The 24,152-nt window shown below is 42.2% G+C and overlaps 1 protein-coding gene across 3 annotated transcripts in view; it reads left to right on the top strand.

Annotated features, from left to right (window-relative positions):
* Positions 1 to 24,152, top strand: part of COL27A1 (collagen type XXVII alpha 1 chain) — a 234,859-nt gene that overhangs the window by 175,684 nt on the left and 35,023 nt on the right. For all 3 annotated transcript variants that reach the window (XM_074293625.1, XM_074293624.1, XM_074293623.1), the window contains exons 35-41: positions 1,838 to 1,891; positions 3,909 to 3,962; positions 8,076 to 8,183; positions 19,438 to 19,491; positions 19,587 to 19,694; positions 21,802 to 21,855; positions 22,877 to 22,930. In XM_074293625.1, the coding sequence (XP_074149726.1) occupies positions 1,838 to 1,891; positions 3,909 to 3,962; positions 8,076 to 8,183; positions 19,438 to 19,491; positions 19,587 to 19,694; positions 21,802 to 21,855; positions 22,877 to 22,930 (486 nt within the window). The remainder of the gene's footprint in view (positions 1 to 1,837; positions 1,892 to 3,908; positions 3,963 to 8,075; positions 8,184 to 19,437; positions 19,492 to 19,586; positions 19,695 to 21,801; positions 21,856 to 22,876; positions 22,931 to 24,152) is intronic.

The following is a 24,152-nucleotide window of genomic DNA, read 5'->3' as shown; positions in this document are numbered from 1 at the left end:
CTTCTGGAGAAGAAATATCCCTTCATCTTTTTTAGTAACCTAGTGAAAACAGGAAGCATTGTTGTTGATCCAGCTGAGTAGCCCTGGACCAGGGGGCTGTATAAAGCTTGTCCTATCTAGGCTATCAGGCACTTTTGTGTATCTCTCTTCTTTAATGTTTGCTTTAGCAGACTAACCTTGGGATGCATCTCTAAGGCTACCTCATCTTCTGTTCTTGATACTCGATCTGAATCTCTGCTCTGTACTCTCACCTGCCTCCCCTACTTCCTTCTCTACCCTGTGTCCCTAATCACCTGCCTGGGAAACAAACCCCTATTGATCCAATTGGCTTGACAGGCTACTGAAGGCTTCTCAACCGGAGGGGGCCCCTGGGTTGAGAAAGAAAATTGTGCTTCATAGCCTCCGTGGAGCTGATAAGGAATGTTGGCTCAGGGTAAGGGTATTGTTGAAACCTGGGCCTGGGGGAGAGGCAGTGAACACCTGAGAGTAGTAGGGAGCTGAGGGAAAGACGTAGAGATGGTGTGCTATAGTCAAAAGAACACCACATTTAGTGTCAAAAAGCCTGGGTTTGAATACTATGATATTAGACAAGCCTCTTCCCCTTTCTGGGCCTCAGTTTTCCCACTTGTAAAAAGAAGAGTTGGAATAAATATTCTCTAGGACTCCCTTGTAGCTTTAGGTCCTATAATCTATAAGCACTGGAAATGGGAAGATCAGGCTGTTGTGGGCTCTCAAAATAGGGGAAGTTTGGGGAAATATAAGGAATGGGGATCTAAAGACTCTCAAGCTGGAAAAGAGCCACTTCTTCTCTCAACCCTACTTCAAATCTTATTTTACTTGAATGAAGAGATACTAGTCCTTTGGGTAGGAAAGAGTCTTCCCTCCATCACTGAGGATCACCAGGGATTGGAGCTGGAGGATGGGGAGAAGAGAGATGCAATTCTATATACAGATGACCAGTAATCTGAACCTACAGGCACGAGGAGCATTTTTTCTCCCCACAAAAGATATGAGAGAAAAGAACAACAAATCAAAGTAATTACAAAGAACTTTTTTAAAAGACACATTTAGTGATAGCCAGATATCACTGACCAGCCACAAGGAAACAAAGAACTGGATATGTCTGACTCTGCTCACAGATGACAAAAAAAATTTCTATGTGCTTTTCTGGAACTGGCCAAAAACTAGCCCTTCAAGGACTACCTTAAAATTGAAATCTACTCAGACAGGTCCTTGGAAGGTCAGCTTGTCTATAGAACCATTGCTAGGTCAGTGAAAGAGCAGGTAAACAGGTAAACTTTGGGACGCAGTACAATTAGATGGCATGGATTCTGAAAAGACTTTTTGTCTCAATAATGATTCACTTGCCCTTAGTTCCATCTCCTGCCTCCAAATCTTTGTCGGGCTCTGTCCCTCATGCCTGGATTGTACTTCCTCTTTACTTCCACCTCTTAGAATCTCTCGTTTCCATTAAATTTTAATTCAAATACCATCTCCTTTATGAGATCTTTCTTTATCTCCCCTAGATCCTAATGGTTTTCCCAAAATATTACCATGTATTTATTTTATATGTACTTATATGTAAGCATATTTTTCTGCCAATTGAATGGAAGCTCATTGAGGAAAGGAATAATTTCATTTTTGTCTGTATTCACCGTTCCTGGCATATAGTAGGCATTTAATAAATAAATGAATGATTGATAAAAAGGAGTACCCTGGATTCCAGATCCCTCTTTGGCCTGCCTAGTGGGGCAGGAGGAAGGGAATGATGTTGTAAATGATATAAAATTGAGGAGTTTCTCCATGACATGGAACCATGTGTGTTTGGATTTCATAGGGCGATTTTGGACCCTTGGGCATCCCTGGAGAGCAAGGTCTGGTTGGCCAGCGGGTAAGTAGAAGCCAATTCCCTTCTTATTCCCAAAGCAGTGTGATGTAGTCTAAAGATCAATGTACTAGTCATCAGTAGAAGAAGTCATCATATCAGCTCTGCTACCATCCAGCTGTGTGACCCAAGACAAGAGAGTATACCTCCATGTCTTCCTTGGTAAAAAGAGAATTGTACTAAAATATCTCTTAAGGTGACTTTAAGCCCTGATAATCTGTGATTCTCTTTTAAACCATTCCTCTTCTCTACAATCCTTCAAGGAAAAAACCTCATTCACTCTGGTTTAACATAAGGAAGATTTTGGGTGTAATTTTCTCTCATTGCCTGGTTCTGTGCTTCATAATATTGGACCCTTCCAAGAACAAAGACCAGATCTTTCAGTGCCTCTTAAAGCTCCCTTTCGATCTTTGGGCTGCTACTAGCCTAATTTAGCATGGATGATTTTAATGTATTCTAACAAAGGGCCCAAACTTTTCAAGCCCAGGCTCCATTAATGTAGTCCCAGCAGGTGGTGATACTCCCCGTCAAAGTCAGAGACATCACTAAGATTGGGTTCCAGGCCAGAGGACCCTGGCATTTACTTTCACAAAGGAATTCCCATGCATGGAAGCAGAAGAGAGTGTGTTTGAGTTAAGCAAGTGAAGAACAAAGCCTGTAGTCATGCTCTGTGGGACTGATGGGTGACTGTACAGTACAGTATGTTAAATGCTTTTGCACGGTTGGGTGTTTGTTGGATGTTTGGTGTTTTTTTTTTACAAAGTGCTTAACAGATTCATTTTTCCTTCTGAGCAGAGAAGAGAGGGTAAGAGGAAGGAGAATTCCAGAGGTGGAGAGGAAAAAAACAAGTTCATTAACTAATAGCACTGGGATCTGTGTCTCCAGAAACAGTCACATAGAGAAAAGTTATAAACAAGACACATGCTGTGAAAGCTGGATGGAACATGTCAGTGACTAGAGATGCAGGTGCATGCTGGAACCAGTTCATATTAGCTTTGGATAGCTGGTTGTTAAATTTTCAGTATAAGCATATACATATTAAAAATCAGCTAAAGTTATAAATTAGGCTGTGATTCTGATTACCTAGATTTACAAAAGTGTGATAAAGAAAATCTTAATAATGCAAATTAAACTTAAAAGTATTTTGGACATGTATTTTTGAGAGGGAGCCAATTGTTAAACATTTACCAATACAACTTTATCAGCACAGTCAACAAATATTAACTCTGACACGTATAAGCTGTGTGACTTTGGACAAGTCATTGAACAACTTTTCAGTGTCCCCAGATAAGTCCCTAAAATTCTAAGTTGCCAAGCAGCTGTTAGTCTCCATTGATAGAACATGTTTTCTTACTAAGAATGCACTATAGCGGTTCATGAGTGTTGTAATCCTTTTTGTTAAAAAAAAAAAAAAAAAGAGGAAAGGTTTTTGATGAGTCCTTCAAGGTCATTCAATCCAAACACCTCATTTTAGAAAAGTAGAAACCACAGCCCATAGAGGGGAAATGATTGGCTCAGTTTCTGGGGAGCGTGTGATCTTTCAGGCTGAATCCCAGACTTCTAGTTAAATTTGGGGGAATCTATTTCTGCCTTCCTGAAACTCTGAAGGGTGTATTAGGATTAATAAGTGGTTAAATAAATTAACTCAAAGCTGGTAGATACACCGGCTTTTGGTCCCTAAGGAAGTATGAATGGGAATGGGTGAAGGGGGAAGAACTAGGGATGGAGAAAGTGAACTTACAGAAGAAGATGTACTCTCCCTAACACAACCTCTTCTGTTTCTGGACATGAGATAATAACTTGAATAGTAGACTAGAAGTCACAAGAATTCAAGGTTTGCGTGTGCCGCTTGTATGGGCAAGTCATTTCATTTCTCAAGAGCCTTAGTTTGTTTTACTATAAAACGGGGACAGCAGTGCTTACAATATCTACTTTGTAGAATTGTTTAAAGAAAACAAGACAATGTACATAATTATAAGTACTCAATGGATGTAACCTGTTATGATTATTCTTATTCCCACAGGGAGAGACAGGGCTGGAGGGAGATAGTGGCCCAGCTGGACCTGATGGTTTGAAGGTAAATGGTGAAAAGGGCTTTGGGAGGAGGCCATATTCCTTGAGCTAAACTTCTAGGACAGAGGGAGCTTTTCCTTATGGGCTCCCTTCCACCAGAAGCAGACTCAATAAGCCTCAGTTTTTCTCCTCTGGTATTACAGGGCCTGAGATTTATTTCTGGGAGGAATTTTAGAAATCATCTAACCCAACCCCTTTATTTTTATCTAAAAGAAAACTGAAAAACAGGGAAGTTGAGTGTCTTCCCAGCACTTACACAGGGAGTAAGCAGCTGAGTTAGAATTTAAGGGTCTTCTGACTTTAACTATGGTAACTTCTTACCCTCTCCACTCTTATGGTTTGCCTTCTCCAGACTCTCTGGGAATGGCATCTCATTCTTCAAGGTGAGAGAAGGGAGTGTGAAAATCCTCCACCTCTTTTTGTCATAGCAGAAATAAGATGGGTCATCTTAGAATCATCTTGGAATTTAGATGGCTGTTTCTGGCAGGTGTTTGCTGCTTCCTTACACCCTTCTCCTCCTCCTTGGCCACATTAACCAAGAACAAGTGGCCGTTAGCTGGCCTGCTAGTGAAACATGAACAGAGGAGGAGTCCCCGTTTAGGATCCTGAGGTTCACATAGGATCCAGTTCTCTCAATCTTTTGTCAAAGTCCAACCAACTTTTCCCCAATTATAGAATGAGCAAGAGAATCTTCTCTACTCCCATTAGAGGAGTCTGAACAAGCTCACATCTGTTCTGGGTGCACTAGATTTTCAAAACCACATCAAGTTATTTTCAGATCATGAGAAAATACCCAGACTTTTTTGGGTGAAGTCTCTATGTCTAGTCTCCTGGAACTGCAAAATGCCTCTCTACTGAGGAATCTGAAGCAACAAAAAGGGCAATCCCTTCTTCTGGACTTGGTCAACAGCCTCGGTTTTCCTATTTTTTCCACCATAGTGAATCTGTCTTGCCCCATTTAATACCCTCTCATTTCTATTCTTCCTGAAGACTTCTAACAGGGTCCCAGGACTTTGAACTCAAAAGAAATTTAGCTCAGTTAGTCTAACTTTCTTCATATTACATGAGGGAAAACTGAGACTCAGGTTAAAGAATTTGCTTAGACCTGGGATCTGAACTCCTACTTTTCTAACTCCTAATTGAATCCATCTTGCTAAGCCCTGATGAGTAGGTCTGAGTGATTGTTTCCCGTTGGTCTGCTCCTGAGCTCTCTAGGATTGAGCAGAACACACCTGATGTGTCTTTCTGACTTCCCAAAAATTTCATTCATGCTTTCAAGATTCCTTAGTGACATGTAAGATTTCTGGTTTCCCTCACCCCTTTTGGTGTGAATATTTTCTGACTGGCCAGGAGATGTCACGTCCTCTCCTCTTGCAGAGTCATCATTCTAGCCTCCTCTGTCTCTCTTTTCATCCAAGACTCCTTAGTCTCCTCTCCCTCAAGTCTAGGAGAAGCACTGCATGGCATCCTCTGACCCAGAATTCTGGGAGCAGAAAAGAAGGAACCAGCCATGCATCCTCCTTTTGCCTTCTCCCCCACCCTGCTGCATTCCAGAAATCCCCCAGGCAGGAATCAATCATGAAATTTCCTGGCTCCCAGTCTCAGGTTGGAATCTTGGCGTTCCAGGGCCCTGGCCCCATTTTCTCCGTTCCCAGCATTTCAGGCCTCAGGCAGGCTCCAAGGGCCCAGGGAGAACTACTGCAGCTGAGCCCACCAATTTCATTCTCCAGGTGTCTATCCTGGAAGCCCAACTGACTTCTCTTCAATGATAGTTTTTTGTTGTTTTTTTTTTAATATTGAATCTTGCTCTGGCAGGTGAGGTAGCCTTGGGACCAGGACTTAGCTTGGCATTTGAGTTGCATGTACCAGCTTTGAAGCTGCTAATAGATGTCCATGGAAACACCACTAGCTGTCACTGGATCTCCATTTTCTTTATCTAATGAGCATAATACTAGCCCCAACTTACCGTCCCAGAAAGGTCACAATGACACTCTGAGTGAAATTGAAGGTGGGATTTATATAAATCTATTATAATAGTTGCATTATATTTTCACATCAGTATCTAGGAGATTTAAATGTCAGTCTGAAGAGTTTTCTGTCAATCAGGATTTCTTCTCCCTGACCAGTGGCTCCACTGGGCCCCCATCTCTCATCACACATCATTAATTGAGCAGCAATTCCCTTTCAATTAGCCTAATCCTAAGGGATCTCCCCTAAGCAATAACAAACATTTCAATTAGGGCTTCGAGGCTGACAAAATTCTTTTTCATATACTATGTAGTAAAAATAGTACTCCCCTCATTTTAAGGCAAGGAAACTGAGGCATAGAGAGGCAAAACAATGTATCCAGCTTTGTATATAGTAAATGTTGGATGGAGATTTTAAACCAGACCTCCTGTCTAGAAGTCCAGCATTCTTTCAGTCACTATACCATGTCTCTTTCCATTCATTGTAGTTCCTTAATCCAAGTTCTTGGCTCCTTCCCATCCTTTCATTCCTCTGTGATCCAAAATGAGAATAGTTGTTCTTTTGACCTTAAAGCCTTAGTCTTTTCTTCCATTTTCTCACTTTTCCTAGTTTCCCTCACTTAGCTTTTGGCTCAAATAGCTCCTGGTCATCCACACTTTTCTCACAATTATGTCAGGGGAGAAATGAGCTTCAACAATTCATTTTTTGGTAGGGGTGGTTCTCTTTAAAAAAAAGTTTAATTTACATTCATTTAATAAGCATTTATTTTCTTTTCTTTTCACTCCATTCTCCCAACTTGAAAAAGGAGAAAGAATAAAAACTTTGTAACAGAAATGCAAAATTAAACAAAGGAAATTCTCCTACTGGCCATATCCAAAAATGTAGGTCTCCTTCTGCATATTGAGTCAATCAGCTCTCTGTTAGGAGAGGTTTATTATGTGCCCTTTCGAATCTTTGCTGATAACTCCATTGATCAGTTCCAAGGTCTTTCAAAGCTATTTGTCTTTACAATGTTGTTGTTGCAGTATAAATTGTTTTCCTAGTCCTTGAGTTTCAGTAATGTTAATGAGGTCGAGGTCATGAGCTTGGCCCCTGTGTAAACTATCTAAGCTGTTTACTATTCCCCAGTTACAGGCTGAAACCCAGAACCCATCTGAAGAGAGGAGGTACAGGGAGCAAATATCTAGAAAAGAAGGCTGTGTGGCGTACGGCGTATTCGGGGGCTCCTTTGGGTCAGTCCCTAGTGGCCATTCAGGGCTACCCTTAGAAATTCAGATTACTGGAGCTAGAAAAAATCTTAGGGATCACCTAGTCCTATGTTCCCCCTTTTTTCTTCCTACCACAGATGCAGAAACTTTAAACCCACCAAGGAAAATTACACCCCCCACTCCAGATCATCAGTCTGGCACCAGCCCTTAAACTGCCATGACTTCATGCCATTTCATGCCATTTCCTCCTGGCTCTCCCCAAGCCCATCTCCAGTTGTCAGACCACATGTCAGGCCTCGGTGGTAGGCCTGTCACCCTTGATTTGAGATAAATACCCCCAGTGGTAATGAAAAGGGCTCCCTTGGCAAAGGGACTGTTCCTTGGCATTGGGACCCTGAGTAATCACTGCACTTGATATTTGAGGGTGGCCTAATTTGGGGTTGGGGGATATGTCAAAGAAGAGTCTTTGATCCAGACAACCTACCCCTCTAGTCTGACAGAGCGTGCTTTTACCTCTCCCACATCTCTGGAACATCATTAATGAGCTAAGGCATATTTAAGATGGGGAGAATGGTTAGGGGTTAGTTTTAAACCTTGGCCCCACTCAAAACTGATCTCATTCTGTCTGGGAGGAAGCCATTAGGCCCATGGGACAAACATAGGAGAGTGATAGTTGAAGATTCTCCCCACTCCTCTCCTTCAATGTCCTCATCCCACAGCTGGACAGCTCCCTACTCCTGGCCAATGCCATTTAAAAATAATTGTCGTTATTACTCTTTTTCTTAGCTGACATGGTTGCTATAATTCTATATGAGTCAGTTTTTGTTTTGGGAACGAACCATGAAATCATGGGTCTCAGGGCACCTAACTCCCACCTTCCACAGGGCAGCTTACTCAAATTGCATTGACTTGGAAAAATTGATGGCTCTTTGCTTTCCCAGGGAGACAAGGGTGAGCCAGGCCCAGATGGCGAGCGAGGAGAGAAAGGCAAAGAAGGTCTGAAGGGCAAAGAAGGTCCCCCTGGCTATCCTGGGATCACAGGTGTCCGGGTGAGTGCGAAGAGCCAATCTGCTTGTGTCCTTGTCCCTTCTGTGTAAGTCTGCATGTGTCTCCTTCCCTCTTTCTGGCTGCACTTGAGTGAAACAACCCGTGTCAATCCAAGAGAGTCAAACTCTGCTAGCAGAGTATATAGGCTGACATTCTGCCATCACCATGGGCCTTGCTTTCTCCCAGTCACAACAGGACAGTCAAATTGGTCTGGGAATAACTATGACGGTTTGTTCGACAAGCCAATTAGTCAAAAAACAGTCTCTTAAGGAAAGGTGAAGAATTGGCCTTGTGGATAAGATCGTAGAATTCTTGGTTTAGAGCTACTGAGACATTCAGGATCTTCATTATTACTGAAACTCTAGGTTTCAGGCAGCTAGGTGGCGCAGTGGTTAGAGCACCAGCCTTGAATTCAGGAGGACCGGAGTTCAAATTTTGTCTCAGACCCTTAACACTTCCTAGCTGTGTGACCCTGGGCAAGTCACTTAACCCCAGCCTCAGAAAAAAAGAAAAAAAATATTACTGAAACTCAAGGACTAGGCACAGAGAGGCAAAATAATTTACCTGGAGCCCTACAGTTAGTCTTTGAGATAGAATCATAACCCCAATCTCCTGGCTCATTAATTTAGTCTGTCAATAAGACCACACTGTCTACAGGCTTTAAAAGCCATAGTCCCACAGAACTTTTTCATCTAGGCTCCAAATTGTCACTGACTATGTTTTGCTTGTTATCTCAAAAAATATGGGAATTAGAACCTTATGCTCCAGGATCCTGCTCACCAACACCTCCATCACCTACACACAGACAGAAATCTCTGCTTGATTTCTAGCCTTCTTACTAAATATGTAGGGTTTTGGAATAGTTAACTTTGGATCTTTAAGATTCAGAGAAAAAAGACTCCATTAGAATTAACCTAGGTGAAGAATCCTTGAATGATGCTGAACCTCAAGAAAAAGTATCTTTTCATTAAAAAAAAGTTAATTTAGTTCTAATTTCTGTTGTCCCTCCCCAACAATAAGATATCCCAAATTTTAGAACTCAGACAGATGAGGGAAAATCCTAAGGAACTTAAATCATAGGATCATAAATGTAAAACTGGATGGGTCCTGAAAGATCACCTAGTCCAACTCTCATTTTACAGATGAGGAAACTGAGGCACATATCAGTTAAGTGACTTGCCCAAAGTCATACATATATAGGAAGCATCGGATATAGGATATAATCCTGATTCATTATTGCAGCCATGTCAAGCCTTTATTTGTTTCTCTGCACTTCCCAATTGTGTTTCCCAGTGGAGCTGGAATTTCACTGGTGTGAGAAGTTCTCAAGGATTAACTTCCTCTATCAATTCAGATAAATACTTTCTCTGTAATTTAGAATCCTAGAACATTGCCTAGGACTCTGAGGCTTATAATGAGTTGCCCAGGGTCATTTCCAGGATGTGTCAGAAACAGGATCTTTATCACTCCTAAAAACACTTCTGTCATTGTGCCATACTTTTTCTCTATATTTTTCTTAGTTAATGATTTAAAAAAAAACTCAGTATTGAGGTATAAGGTTGGCATTGGGAAAATGGAAGGGGATGGGGCCATCTTCATTACAGAATGAAAGAAATTTTTCGCCCTACTTTGTACTTAATGAATATGATTTAGCCTAAGTCTGAGACATAGCAAGTTGTTTTCTAGTGGATATGACATTCATTCAACTAACTTCAAACTATACCTACTATGTACAAGGCCCATGGCACAGGGGGAAAAGTCTTCAAAAAGCTTATGGTTTAATTGGAACTATAAAACACAGGAATAAAATTAGGAAACAAAGCAAGAGAGGATAACTGGGGGAACATTATCAATGTCTCGTTATTTGAAAGGACTCTCATAGAACAAAGAGATTAGACTTAGATAACCTCCTTGGCCCTAGAGGACTTAGAACTAGGAGGCATGGATGAAAGGTGGAGAAAAGCAAATTCCAGTTGTTTGTAAAGACCCAGTTCTTTATAGAACTGTCCAAAGGTAGAATAGGTGGTGGGAAGGGGGTTGTGGAAATAGCCATTAGCAAAGGCCTTAAGACTTCTAAGCAGAGGCTAAAGTGATATTCTTTAGGCAGTTCCTGTTGAAAAGTCACAAAATCACAGAATCCCAAAGTTTCAAAGGAGTCTCTGAGATCATCTAGTCCAACCTATAATTTAAGAGGAATTGCCTTCCCAGAAATCCCTGATGAGGAGTCTTCTACCCTACACTTTAGAAGCCCATTATCTCCCAAGGCCAATCATTCTACTTTGGAACAGCTCTGATTATTAGGAAGTTTTTTTTTTCTTTAAGCCTAAATCTACCTCTCCCTAATTTCTGTTTTCTGTCTCTATGTGTATTCTCTGAGAGGGAAGCAAAAGTTCAGTCCTTGAAGACAATGATCATATCTCTCTCTGCCTTTACTTTGCCCCAGGTATTTTCTTCTCTAGACTATAAACATCCTTAGGTCTTTAAATTGAACTTTTTTCCGTGACATAGCCTTCATTCCCCTCACTACCCCGATCAGCCTTTTCTGGATGCCTACCAGGTTGTAAGTGTCCTTTCTAACGGAATTAGAAAAGGCTCAATGTCTGACTTTTCATGACTCCATTGGGGACTTACTTGGCAAAGATTCTGAAATGGTTTTCCATTTCCTTCTCCAGTTCATTTTATAGATTAGGAAACTGAGGCGAGCAGGGCTAAGTGATTTGCCTAGGGTCACACAACTAGGAAGTGCCTGAGATCAGATTTGAACTAAGGAAGTTGCATCCTCCTGGCTGCAGGCCCAGCACTAGGTGTCCTAATCACTAGACTACATGACCTCAGAGGGTTTTTTAGCTCTGAGAGTCTGTAACTGAGGCAATGGCAATGTCAGATTCTGTGCAGGAGTTTAATAGAAGGCCCTGGGAAGAGTTTAATGGGATCTTGACGGAACAACAATTAATAAGCAAGCACTCATGACATACCTATTATGAGCTAGGCACTGGGGATACAGAGGCAAAAAATGAAAGCATCCCTGCCCTCAGGAGCTTCCATTGTCAGATGGGAAGAGGACTTACTGGGGCAGAAAAAAGAAAGGGCAGGAGATACCATATGGCGTCTGGGAGGGGAGCAGGATTGACAGCCTTGACTAGAGTCTAGAGGGCCCGTGAGAAGAGGAAGGGAAGGCTGGAGCCAGATGTGAAAGTTCTGCCATTGACCTTGGAGTGCCAAGAGAGGAAAGCCAGGGTTCCCATAGATTGGTGCATTTCCATCTCTGAGTTCTGCTGCTCAGCTTGGCAGATGCCTGGTCTCTGAATGGTCTCCTTGGGGCTCTACAATTCTTATGTCCTTACAGTGGATCCCTCAGACATTCCCTTTTCTCTTTGTCCCTTTATGAAGACATTCCTGAGGGTCTAGGAGGTCCTGGGGTCTTCGCAGAGTCCTCCTGCAAACAGAGTGCTCTCATTTGCTTTGCTCCCCTCCTTAACCTCACTGTGCTCTGTGAATTCACAATGCCTGGACTGGGTGGCCCTTTTAAGACCATTTAAAGTCACGAAATATCTATAAACTTCCCCTCCCCAATCCTATCAGATAAGAGCAGATCTTGTCTAGCTAAGTCTTGGCACTGGAAAGATATTTTTTCAGAAAAGCATTCAGTAAACACTCTGATGATTCTTGTCTTCCCAAGGATGTGATTGCTGAGACCAGAAAATCACTTTTCTGGCAAATATGATCCCTCCCCAGTTTGGCAAATGAATCTTATAAGTCTCCCTATCCTCTCCTCAGGGGTACTGGGTTTTGAGTTCTGATTTCACCATTAAAAAACAGAAGTTTTTAAAAGCCTTATAGCCAGAATCAAGATTATGAACATAGAGCTGGAAAAGACCTTAAAGGCCATCTAGTCCAACCTTACTTTTAATAGTTGAGGAAGTTAGGGCCCAAAGGGTTAAGTAATTTGCCCAAGATTGCATGGATAGTAAATGACCGAGGTGGGCTTTGAACCCTGGGCCTGTAGATTCAAAATACTATTTTTTTCATATGCCACACTGTCTCTCAGGGACCTTAGAAATAACAAAGTATTTTTCTGCACATTTTACAAAATGAAGAAACCAACCAGATGGCCATGAACAAACCACTTTCTCCCTCTGAGCCTCAGTTTCCTCATCATAAAGTGGGTCCAGACATTAAGCAGAATTTTTGTGAAGGTCAAGACAAATGGTATATGTATAGAAATCAACTAGTAGGCCCTAAAGCAGGATACAAACATTTCTGCAGCTCTTCAGCTTTCCCTAGACCTTCACTGTTGTGGATTGGAAAGGGTTAATCAGGTATGGCCCAGAGGTTTAATTGCAAAATGTCAGAATCCCTTTGGCATTTGATCTGTGTGTTGTTGTTTTTTTAAATAATCCTCAGCTCCATTTCCGATACAGTCCTTGCCAGAACTGTAGCTGGGAAATGGTAGAATTTTTTAAAAAATAAAATTTTATGGGCAGTTAGTGCCTGGGAATGAAATGTTGTCTGGCATCTCAAAAATACATATACATGTACTGCAAAGCAGCCAAGATGCTAATTTCTTCTCAGCAGTCATATTTCATTAGGAAAAAAAAAATCTACAGTCTTCCATGTATTTTGGCCTGGGGAGATACCCGATTATAACAACTGTGCTTTCTACACTGTGTGGGGTGAGTTGAAAGGGCGGGAGACCCAGAGGCGCTCAGAGAGAGATCGTGTGTCTGATCATGAGTCTGACTTTTGGCTCATCATCTTTGGATTCTTATTAGTTGAATCACTTTTTTTTGACATGAGAATTGGTTGTTGTAATCTTTTATTTGATGAGAAAAATTACCTCCCATGATTTAATAATCACCCTGTCATCTAGGGAGCAGCTCTGGCCAAAGGGAAGGCACATCATATGAAAAAATTGAGAATTTCAGGTTCTGAATTCTTTAGAGAACACTGTGCAATCCTTGCTAGGGTTATCTCCCTTTAAGGGCATTGGAGCTTTACCGTACACTCTTTTGAGACATACTACAGATGAGATCTGTTCATCTTCCCAAGTCTAACCAAGAAGGTAAAGGTTCCATAGTGCAGAAGAAGAGAAAGAAAGGGAAGGGCTCCCTTGTCAATAGTCTCATAATATCAGGAATAGAAGGAGGACTGTAACCCAAACATCCTGCCTCTATGCTAAGTGCACACTCTGAGATGGTGCAAGGGAGCCTCAAGTTGGGGAAGGTCTTTGAAAACACTTTCATTCAACACCACAGGCATATACAGTGTTTACTGTATTCTAGGAGCTAATCTTGTTGCTAGGAACACTAAGATAGATACCACACAGGCTCTTCTCTCTGATGGAACTGAGGATCTAATGATAGAAGGACAAATACCACTAACATCTTTGATATGAGGGAGAAGGGGATCATTTAACAGAGAGGTCCTGGTGAAATGCTCTGAGGGTATAAGGAGGAAGAGGAAATTTTCACCTGGGAGGGCAGAGGAGGAGATAGAGTTGTCCAGTCTGCCTAAGATATAGACTGCATAAAAGGAAGTTGTATGAGTGAGTGAGCAAGTTTGAGCCAGAATGTGGTGAGGGCCTTGAATGTGGATCAAAAGTTTATTTTTAATAAACAGTGGAGATCCATTGGAGATTTCTAAGGGGAGGAGTAATAGGAAACATTAGAAACATTACATGATTAGCCACATGAAAGATGGACTGGAAGAGGGATAATCTACAGCGACAAGGAGAGCAGGTTAGAAGATATTAAATGGCCCAGTTTAAAAGAGATGCAGGAGGGCAGCTAGGTGGCACAGGGGATAGAGCACCAGCCCTGAATTCAGGAGGACCCGAGCTAAATCTGGTCTCAGACACTTAACACTTCCTAGCTGTGTGACCCTGGGCAAGTCACTTAACCCCAGTTGCCTCAGCAAAAAAAAAAAAAAAAAAGAAGAAGAAGAAGCAAGAAAAGAGATGCAGGCCCAGAGTTGTGTTGATGCAGTGGGAGTGGGAAGAAAAGACTGGATGAGAATGATTTTAGAGAGGTAGAAACAACATACTTGACAGCAATGGATCTATGAGTAAGAGAGACAGACAAACAGACACAGAGAGATAGAGTCAGACAGAGATAATCAGAGACAAACAGAGACAGAGATAGAGAGAGAAGTGACTCCTGGATTGAGCACTTTGGTTCTGGGGATATGATGCTGCCTTTAAATGAAGTAGAAGGTAAGGGAATGAATTCATAGAATTGAGGTCAGTAGGGACAGAATCAATCGGTCAATTAACAAATATTTACTAAATTAGCAGAATCAGGAACTGTGCTAAGTGCAGGAGGGAAATACAAAAAAAAAATGAAACAATCTGTGCTTTCAAGGAACTTCTATATAGTATCAGAACATTTGAGCTGTAAGGGACTTTAGAGAGAATCTAGCTGAAGCCCTTACTTTTACCTCCTCTCAAAAACCAGAGAATAGAAATGACTTTTTGTGCATCCACAGATGCACATGTGTAAGATTAGAACCCAGATCTCTTAGCTCTCACTTGACAAGTAGTTATACTTTACTGCAGCTGCCTCAAGAATTGAAGGCAAGAAATGCGAATGGGATAAAAGGAGAACTGCATGTAAGGTTTAGCTGGCCTAGGGAACTCCTTTCTATGGGGGTCAGCATCTTCTCTCCAATTTCCAATCTTGAGAGAGCTGCCTAGAGCTTAGAATCTAGCTCTCACTAGAGCAGTGAGATCAAGTCACTGATTCAGGGTCACACAACTAGTTGGTGTCAGAGTCAGCGCTAGCATCCAGGCCCTCCTGGCTTGGGGACTGCTTCTCCATTCCCTAGGCTAGGTTGCTTCTGAAGGGAAAGAAAATGAATTGGTGACTTTTTCATCTGAATTTTATAAGCATGATAATCTTGCTATTTTCCTAAATTCAGCTCAGTGTCTCACAATGAAACTCTTTTTCTCCTCTATATTCAAGAATCATTTCCCAGCAATCAAAAACATTTCTCTCCCAAACAAACTGAAAAAAATCCTCACATGTCACAAAAGGCCCTTCTTATAAACCCATTTATGTCAAACTCCTTCTGACTATTTAGAGGGGCAATTACATTTTCACTGGCCCCTAATTTGTTATTTCACTGAGGCTCAAAGCAGTACAAATTTACCTCTAGTCAATTAGCTTTCTAAACTCACAGCCCTTTATAAGAGGTCAGAAGAAAAACAGATTGCAACAGAGTGAGGTTTTGAAGGCGGGGACTCTTCATTTCTGCATTTTGGAGCTGATGGGTAAATCCATGTCTTAGGGTTTACAATCTGGAGACCAGACCACTGAAAGCAACAGATGGGGACCAGTCTTTCATTTTTGCTTGGGCAGCAGAAAAAAGGATACAAGAGCAGGGTGGGATGGAGCAAAGGCAATAAATAGCCCCAGAGAAGTGCTTCAGGAAAAAATGAGGGGGAAAAGGGAAAGATCAGTGAAATTGGAAAGTTCTCTGATTGACCCATGTCTAGAAAGGCCAGTCCTAGGCAGGCAAAGGACATTCCAAAGGCCAACATCTGTTTCAGCAACAACTTGATGGGACCCAGAGACAGAGCAGGCAGTGAGAAGTGTCCTTCTGCCCTTTAGAAGGATGTGGCAAGGGAGCTGAAGATGACGACGTCAGCACTCACACAGAGACATGGGCTGACTTTCCAAATACAATGGGCCACTGTCAGAAAGGCACCTCTGTGGACTACACCAGCTGCCCACTTTCTGTGGGGGGTCCTACTCCATTTGCAGAGAAAGCACATAAAATGTGGTTCCAAGAACCAAGAAACATGGCCCACTAAGGTGCCCAAAGACTCACTCTGGGAACTTGGAGGAAATAGAATAGTGCCTTAGAAATGGACGAGACCTTAAAGAATTTCATGGCCAACCCCTTCACTGGGCAGAGGGGTAGGATAAGACCCAGGAAGCTTGGCTAAGGACAATGGGGTGCAGAGCCAGGTCTAGCATTTTTTAATGCCTAGATTCCTTCCACTGAACCATTTGTCTATAGATGTCTTTGTGCAGATGCTCTCAGATCCAGATATCCAACCTTCTCTGGTCCCAAATCTCATAACTGCCTGCTGAGCATCTCTCCTAGATGTCTGGTAGGCACCTATACTTCAACATATCCAAAATAAAATTCTTCCCCCCTAAATCTATCCTGTAGAAAGCATCACCACGCTTCCTCACACGCAAGTTCACAACTTTAGAATCATTATTTATTGTTTCCTCAACTCCCCCACATTCAATCAGATGCCAAATCTTGCTGTTTTTACCACCACAATATCTGACATCTACATTATTATGATGCTCACCAAAGTTTGTGGGTCCTCCTGACCTCTCTCCTGGACTATTACAGTAGCCTCCTCTCCTTCCAGGAGCTCCCTCTTCCACTTCTTCCTTATTTCAATTGCTGCAACCTTCTTGCTAAGGCAGAGATATCTAACCATATCAATTCCCTACTCAAAAATCTCAGTGACTGTATTATTTCTAGGATAAATCAATAAACTATGTGCCAGAATCTGAGATATAAAGAGCACCATTCTAAGCATTGGAGATACAAAGAAAGAGGCAAAGGCAACAGCCAGCAAAAATATTCAATCAGGAGATGTTTGAAGAACAAAATGAAAGTCAGTCTCAGATCTATGTGGGTGGAAATACGGTGTAAGAAGTCTGGAAAGGTAAAGGAGCCAGGTTGTGGATGGCTTTAAAAGTCAGACTGAGAATTTTATATTTGTTCCTAGGAATAATAGGGGTCACTAGAATTTATTGAATAGAGGAGTGATATGGTTAGACCTGCACCTTAGAAAGATCAGTTTGACAGTTGAATGGATGATGGACTGGAGGAAGGAGAGAATAGATTAGAAAACTTTTGCAATAGTCCAGATGTGAGATGATAACAACTTGCATCAGGCAGTTGTGAGATTGCATCAGAGGAGAGAAGGGAAATTTATGGGAATGTTATAAAGGTAGAAATGACAGGGCTTGGCAACTGATTGGATGTAGGGGAGAATAAAGAGCCAAAGCTCTTACCTCATTTGCGAGCCTGGGTAACTGGAAGGATGGTGGTACCTTGGATAGTAATAGGAAGAATAAAGGGGGAAAGATTATTTTGTACATTTTGAGTGTAAGTTGTCTTCTGAACATCCAGTTCAAGATGTCTAATGACAGTTGGGGGTATGAGGCTGGAAGTTGGGAAAGAAGTTAGGGTTGGAAAGAAGATCTGTGAGTCATCTGCATTAAAAAAATTGAAATCATGGGAGTTGATAAGATCACCATGCAAAACAGTGTAGAGAGAGGACAAAGAGTTTAGGACAGAGTCATGGCAACCCCCAAAGACTTTTTAAGCCTTGAATTTAAAGTCCTTCACCATCTGTCCCAGCCTTGTCATTTTACAGATAGGCAAACTGAGACTTGGAGAGGGAAAGAGAAGCATCTGCTTCCAAGAGCACAGAATAAGTTTGTCTTTGACTAAACCTCATATGCATGTGGGGTTTTTGAGTTAATGAAGTCCTAGCAAATAAGGAATCTTCTTTGAGCCTCACAGTGGCTCCATGAGGGCAACAGGAGGACATGTTTTTGTGATCATTTCAAATAGATGCTTAGTGAGCTGAAGTTTCAGAGCAAGCAGTTAATCCACAACGTAGCTAAAAATCTACAAACAAGTCTTCTGACCCTGAAGCCATGGTTGTTTCCACTATCACTAGAATTTTATGATATATAATGTAAGAAGCCCAGAGGCATTGATCTGACTCTCCTAGATTCTTTTTAAGCTTTCTATAGCTTTCACTCTATGATACTGATGTATTTATATTACATCCAGTCCTTCAATTCTGTATCTTTCTAGAGCCACTGACCAGATTAGCTTGCTGATCTTCTGGCATGATGTTCTGATACCTCCCTGTACTTAGGCTCCATGCTGGGCAGGCCAACTGTCCTTCTCAAAGAAGGCCAGACCTGAAGATACCTCATGGAGGCTCTCTGCCAAAAGCCACCTGCAGGATCTGTCTGGCTTAGAGAGGTCTCATCCCTTAGTCTCAGCCAAGTCAGCCGGGAGACATTTTCATGTCACCATCACTACAAAAGTTCTGTTGCTATGCATTTCAGAACAAAAGCCTGAAATCCAGAGTTAAGAGATATGGGAGAAACCAATTTGTAGTATTTTATCAATTTAAAAATTCACATACATAAATTAAAAAAATAAATAAAAAAATAAAAATTCACATACATCAGAACCTTGGACTTTTAATTCCCCTCCACCCCACTATCCTATTGGACTCAGTGCAAAGGTAATTATATTTCCTTTAAAAACTTAAGAAATGTGAGGAATGACTTTCTAACTATGCCAGCTAGTGACCTGAGCATTTCAATTCAGATTGCACCTCCTTCTTCTTCAGTGTGCTCCCGGGCCTGGGCTTTCCACTTAAGCTGCTCCTCTAGGTTTTTGTTCTTTCCTGAACTCCCACAAGCAGGAGTTGGGTGGTGGTTGTTTGTCCTTTGTTCTCAAAAAGGATCAGGACATGCAAGGGAACTGGCTGTAAGTGAGGGAGGCTGGGCAAGGTTACCTGCCTCACCTTCCTCTCCAGAGTCATCTGAGTCCAGTAGCCAAATATAGATCAGGATGACTAGAGATGTCCCTAGAGGCAATGGGGGAACTTGGCCTTTTTAACTAAGGTCTTCAACAGGTCTGTTTGAAACTGCCCCCATTCAGTGATTAGGATTAGGTAGCAATGGGGGCAAAGAATCTCATCTTTCACCTGATCTAAAAAAAATCTTAATAAATAAGTAAATGAATGAATGGGAGGGGAAGATCTTCAGGATTTCTGGCCAAAGCAGAAATGACTACTATTTACATTCAATCTGAGTCAATCAGGACCCAAACAATGACCAAGTGGGGCTTGGCCTAAGACCTATTGGTGGCCAATTAGAATCAGATTGCTTTTGGTTTAAGGACAGACCCTTAAGAAAAAAATCTAGCCAGTAAACCCCAAAATATCTTGGAAAGGTTCAGAGTTCACAAAAGAAAAAAAATGCTTTTAAGAGCATCTGTAGACAGAGAGAGGGAAGGAAGCCCCCTCAGTTCCAAGTAACCAAGATACCCAGAGATACTAAGGAATTAGTTGTTTTTTTAATAGGCCTTTCAGAAAAGTAGGGCATGTGATGAGGTGGAGTGAGAGGGTGGGGAAAATCTGTTGGGCTTCCCATTGGATTTGTCTCATTTCTTTCTTGGTTTGGGTTTTCACTTTAGGGTCCAGAAGGAAAACCAGGCAAACAAGGCGAGAAGGGACGAACAGGACCCAAGGTAGTTTGCCATCTCTTTCTCAATCTCTTATTGGTCTTCCCCTCATACTTAAAACATAAGGGAATCACCCTTTATCTCCTTTTTTATTCTTATAGGGTGCCAAGGGCTACCAAGGACATCTTGGTGAGATGGGTGTTCCAGGTGAGCCCGGGCCAGCTGGCAACCAAGGCCCAAAAGGATCCCGAGGCACCCTGGGACCAACGGTGAGAATGGCCTAACTGCCTATGGGAACTATGACTTCAGAGCATCCTGGGGCATTGGGAGGCCAATGAATAAGTAAAGAGGGAAGAGATTCATCTGTAAGAGCCATTTGTGCTCAAGCCATTTGGGGAATGATTTAGGGTATAAATGCAGCTGGTTCCTCTGGCACTAATATCAATATCTCATGCAGCTGTTAGCAGAACAGCTGAGAGTGTGTCATGGTGACATCTCTTTCAGAGCTCTCTAGTCAATCCCAAGCATTGGGATGCGTGCAGCCATGTGTAAGAAGCTGATCTTTTAGCCTAGAGGATGCTGCCATGGTCTGGAGATTCCTCTTAGAGAGACCCAAGCTCATGAGTCTTTGTGAGCCCACATTACTTGAACCTTATTATCCTACCCAAATATCTAAGAGCCAGATGGAGGATGGGTTAGGACTTCCATCTGTTTCTTATCAAATAGAGCAGGGAAAATCCAGGACCCCACAGTGCAGAGAACAGAAGAGGGATAGAAGCTGTGGGCACGCCAGTGTCTGCGACAAGAATCAAGAGAAGAGTCAATGAAAGAATAAATAAGGACTAGCTCTGTCTGTATTTCAATGAGGAGCAGGGATACCTGCTATATTGACTTTTGCAATTTCCTGTAACTTGGTAACTCTGCTTTTGTTGTTAATAGCTTAAGCCCTATCTAGTCCCTTTTAGTCAGTACCCATTAAAAAAAAACTTTAGGAGGAAAAAACCAAACAAATAAATTAGAAAAGAGGTTTTGTGTTTCTTTGAGAGTCTACAGAGAGCTCAGCTGCAATTTGTTTCTTGGAGCCCTTGAGCGAGAAGAAACTGGGTTCAACTGTGGGGACTGGGGATGTCAGGAAACAGGATTATGGGTACAAAAAATCCCCAAGAGAGAAGAATATGGGGTTATGGGGACTCAAAGGTGTCTCTAAAGGTTCTTAATTGGCAGGAGATTTCACAGTTTATCACACTATCCAGAGGAAACCTGTAAGACTTAGCCTTCTCCATTACACAAAACAATCCAGATTTGTTAAATCCCGTTTTATGTTTTGTCTCCTGTCAGAAGTTCTTTTGGGAAGTGGATTAAAAATAGTTCAGTCAGTTCTTGCCAATAGATTTGGAAATGGGTTCAAAGCATTTAGATCCTGTGTGGAAAATTTAGATCATGGGATCATGGAACTAACAGTGGAAAGGAGCTCAGAGTCCATCTGGTCAAACCCCCTTATTTTACAGACAAGGAAACTGGAGCTCTTACCCAGCTTATCTATCTCCAGAGAGGGTGCTTCCATAGGGAAATTTTGCTGAGATATAGATCAGCTGAATCTCCTCTGGGCTAGTACCACAATAGCAATAATGATAGTTAAAGGGGGAAACTAGGTGGTGCAGTGATAGAGCACCAGCCTTGAATTCAGGAGGACCCGAGTTCAAATTTGGTCTCAGACACTTAACATTTCCTAGCTGTGTGACCCTGGGCAAATCAAATCACTCAACTCCAGCCTCAAGGGGAAAAAAAAAATAGTGATAGTAATTTATGTTTTGAAGTATTTTTAAAATTGCAGATTGCTTTATTTGCATCATCTATCCACACAATAACTATAGGAGGAAAATGCTAGGTATTATTACCCCTAGTTTTAAGATGAGGGAATTGAGGCGCAGAAAGGTTAATGGACTTTCCCGTGGCTACACATCTAGCAAGTGTCAGAGGTGAGAGTCAGATGTGGGTCTTCCTGATTTCAAGTCCAGAATTCCATCCACTGTACCATATTGGGTAGGAATCTCTCTGAGAGGGTTAGTAATATGGAAGAGCTAGCTCAGGGATTTAGGTCTGGGTTTCTTGACTTTCCCAATGGAGCACTAGTTTAAAAGGTTAATAAGAAGCAAACAGAGGCCAGCAGAGATTGGTTGGCTCTGCGGCTAGCTCTTCAATTCAACCATTATCTGACTGAAGCATTAGTTTTATTATCACCAAAAAGTCCAGAACAGCTCTGCCATTTGTCTGGCCTCTGGGAAAGCATAGGTCCCCATCCAGGGCCTTTCTTTGCAAGTACCACCCAGTAACAATGGGTATCCTATTTTTTCTTTTCTCTGACTCCTTCCGTAGGGTGCTCCAGGAAGAATGGGAGCTCAAGGAGAACCTGGATTGCCTGGTTATGATGTAAGATAGCATTTAAGTTTTTTTTTTTTAAAAGACCCTTGTTTTTCCTTTCCTTGAAAACTCTGTTCTGCTCCCTAGAAATGTATTGTATGTTATCTTGCACTTAACAGAAAGGGAGGAAGAGATGATAAAAGGGAAAAGGAAGGCCCCTTTGTACAAACTGTTCAAACACTGGTTCCTAGCACAGTTCATGGAACAGTGACTGCTTGGCAAATATAGCACCCACTTACTACATGGGGTCAAAGGTACTGCATCCTGTGTTAGAGAAAAGAGAAAAATAGGAGGAGGGAATGGGGGGCCAGGGAAAGGAGTGATAAACAGAGTATCACATAGATACAATAGAAGAAGAAAACTGGGACAGAGAAGGGAGAGGAAAGCTAAGTAGAGGAAGGAGAAAAAAGAAAAATCAGAGGAGAGGAGAGAAGTGAAATGGGCACAGAAGAAGGAAACATAGAGATGGAAGGAGGAGGAGCAGAGATGCTAGTGATGTTATCACAGAAGGGTTTTCTGAAGCATCATGGCCAAAGCTGCTTGATGCACAAGATGGGATGTCGGTCCTTTATGGTCTCTCCAGAGTAGAGGCATAGATTAGCACTAGATTAAATAGCTTGAAGACATTGCTTTCCCATCCAGCATGTGTTCCGCCAGTATTGGACCTGAGTTATCAGCTAATGCTCAACTTCCCAGAGTGCTTATTACTTTGGCTTTAGAGTACATAGCAAAGACTAGTTCTAAGATGTCCCTTGTGGTGAATACTCTGGCACTGATGATGAAAGTCACTGAAAAGTTAATCACAAAGGCATGGAACCTTCCTGCTAATCACCTAGCATAATCCCCTCATTTTTACAGTTGGGGAAACTGAGTCCTAGAGAATAGAAGTCTTGTCAAAAGTCAAACAAAGAAGGGATGATAGAGCTAGGATCAGTTCTGACTTCTCTTCCTCTCTCCTTAACTTCCCTGGCTTCCTTAATTTTGGATGCCTTGGACACGGGGCACTTACACTGTATTCTGCTTCTTGCAGGGACATAAAGGACTACCAGGACCCATTGGACCTCCCGGGCCAAAAGGCGAGAAGGTAAGGGAGTCCTCAGAGTCTGGAGAGAACTATGGGAAAGACAAACAAATTACTGAAAGTGAAATCAGCATTGCAGGTACAGTCCCCTCGGCTTCTAGGTGAAGGAAAGCAGCAAGCTTATCCTGCCCATGTTACTGGCAAAGATTGTGGCATGGAGGGGCAGAACACCATGAGGTCCCTTTGGATGACTGTTCAGAGAAGCAACGTGGGGAAGTGGAAAGAGGCTTAGATGCAGATTCGGAGGATCTGGGTAGGAGTCCTCGCTAAACCTCAGGTGCCTCGGGTGTAAAATGGGGATAATAGGACTTGAACTGTCCAGGGTGTTGCCTTTCCAGTGTACCCCAAGTACCTCAGAAAGCCCTGGGTTCAAATCTTATCTTAGATATTTATAAGCTGTGTGAACCTGGGCAAGTCACTTAATCTCTCTAAACCTCAGTTTCCTCTCCTGTAAAATGAAGCTAGAGTTAGTGACCATTTCAGCAATCACCCCATGATCCTATGACCCCACCCCACGCCCGAGCCTTGGGCCTTACCACCTGCCCTGCAGCTGAACCCTGCTGTATGTGTTGTTCCCCTCCATTTGACTGACCTCCTCAAGAACAAGACTGGCAGTTTTCTGTCTGTACCCCCCGTACTTAGCCCAATGCTTATTAGCACATAGTCGTCATACATTTTCACTTATTCATCCAAATGATATATACATCTCTTTGAAAGCCTTAAAGCATCACAAATAAGTAGCCATTACAAGCACAGTGTGTGGATAAAGAGCTGACCTTAGTGTTAGAAAGACCCGACTTCGAGTCCTTCCTTTTCTAAGGTGGGTAACCAGGGGCAAATCACTTCCCTCCCTCCACCCCCTGCTGTAGGTTGCAGATATGTTACTGCTCTGCATCAGTGGAAGGAGACTTCCCCATTCAGAATCCCCTGTGTCAATTAAATCTTAGTTCTGTACTCTCCTCCCCCTCCAAAAATCATTATCATTATTATCTTATAATGTGGACAAGGTAGTCCATCAACAGATAGTATTGGGCAGTGGGAAGAGTAGGAAAGAGGAAGAGTCATACAAGTAAACCAGTGTGACTTGGAAAGGGGTCCTAAGATCCTCCCCTGTGAGTCAGGCCTAGGAGCTACAAGGCTCCCACCAGCCTACTGCCCCTGGGCTCTGGGCTCATTAAGGCAAAGCAATAAGATTCTGGGATGATCTAATATTAGAGTTGGAAAG

The sequence above is a fragment of the Sminthopsis crassicaudata genome, chromosome 2 (assembly GCF_048593235.1).
Source record: "Sminthopsis crassicaudata isolate SCR6 chromosome 2, ASM4859323v1, whole genome shotgun sequence".
In the NCBI taxonomy this organism is placed as follows: domain Eukaryota; kingdom Metazoa; phylum Chordata; class Mammalia; order Dasyuromorphia; family Dasyuridae; genus Sminthopsis; species Sminthopsis crassicaudata.
Note: the sequence above shows the minus strand (reverse complement) of the source record. Positions and strands in the feature narration are given on the sequence as shown.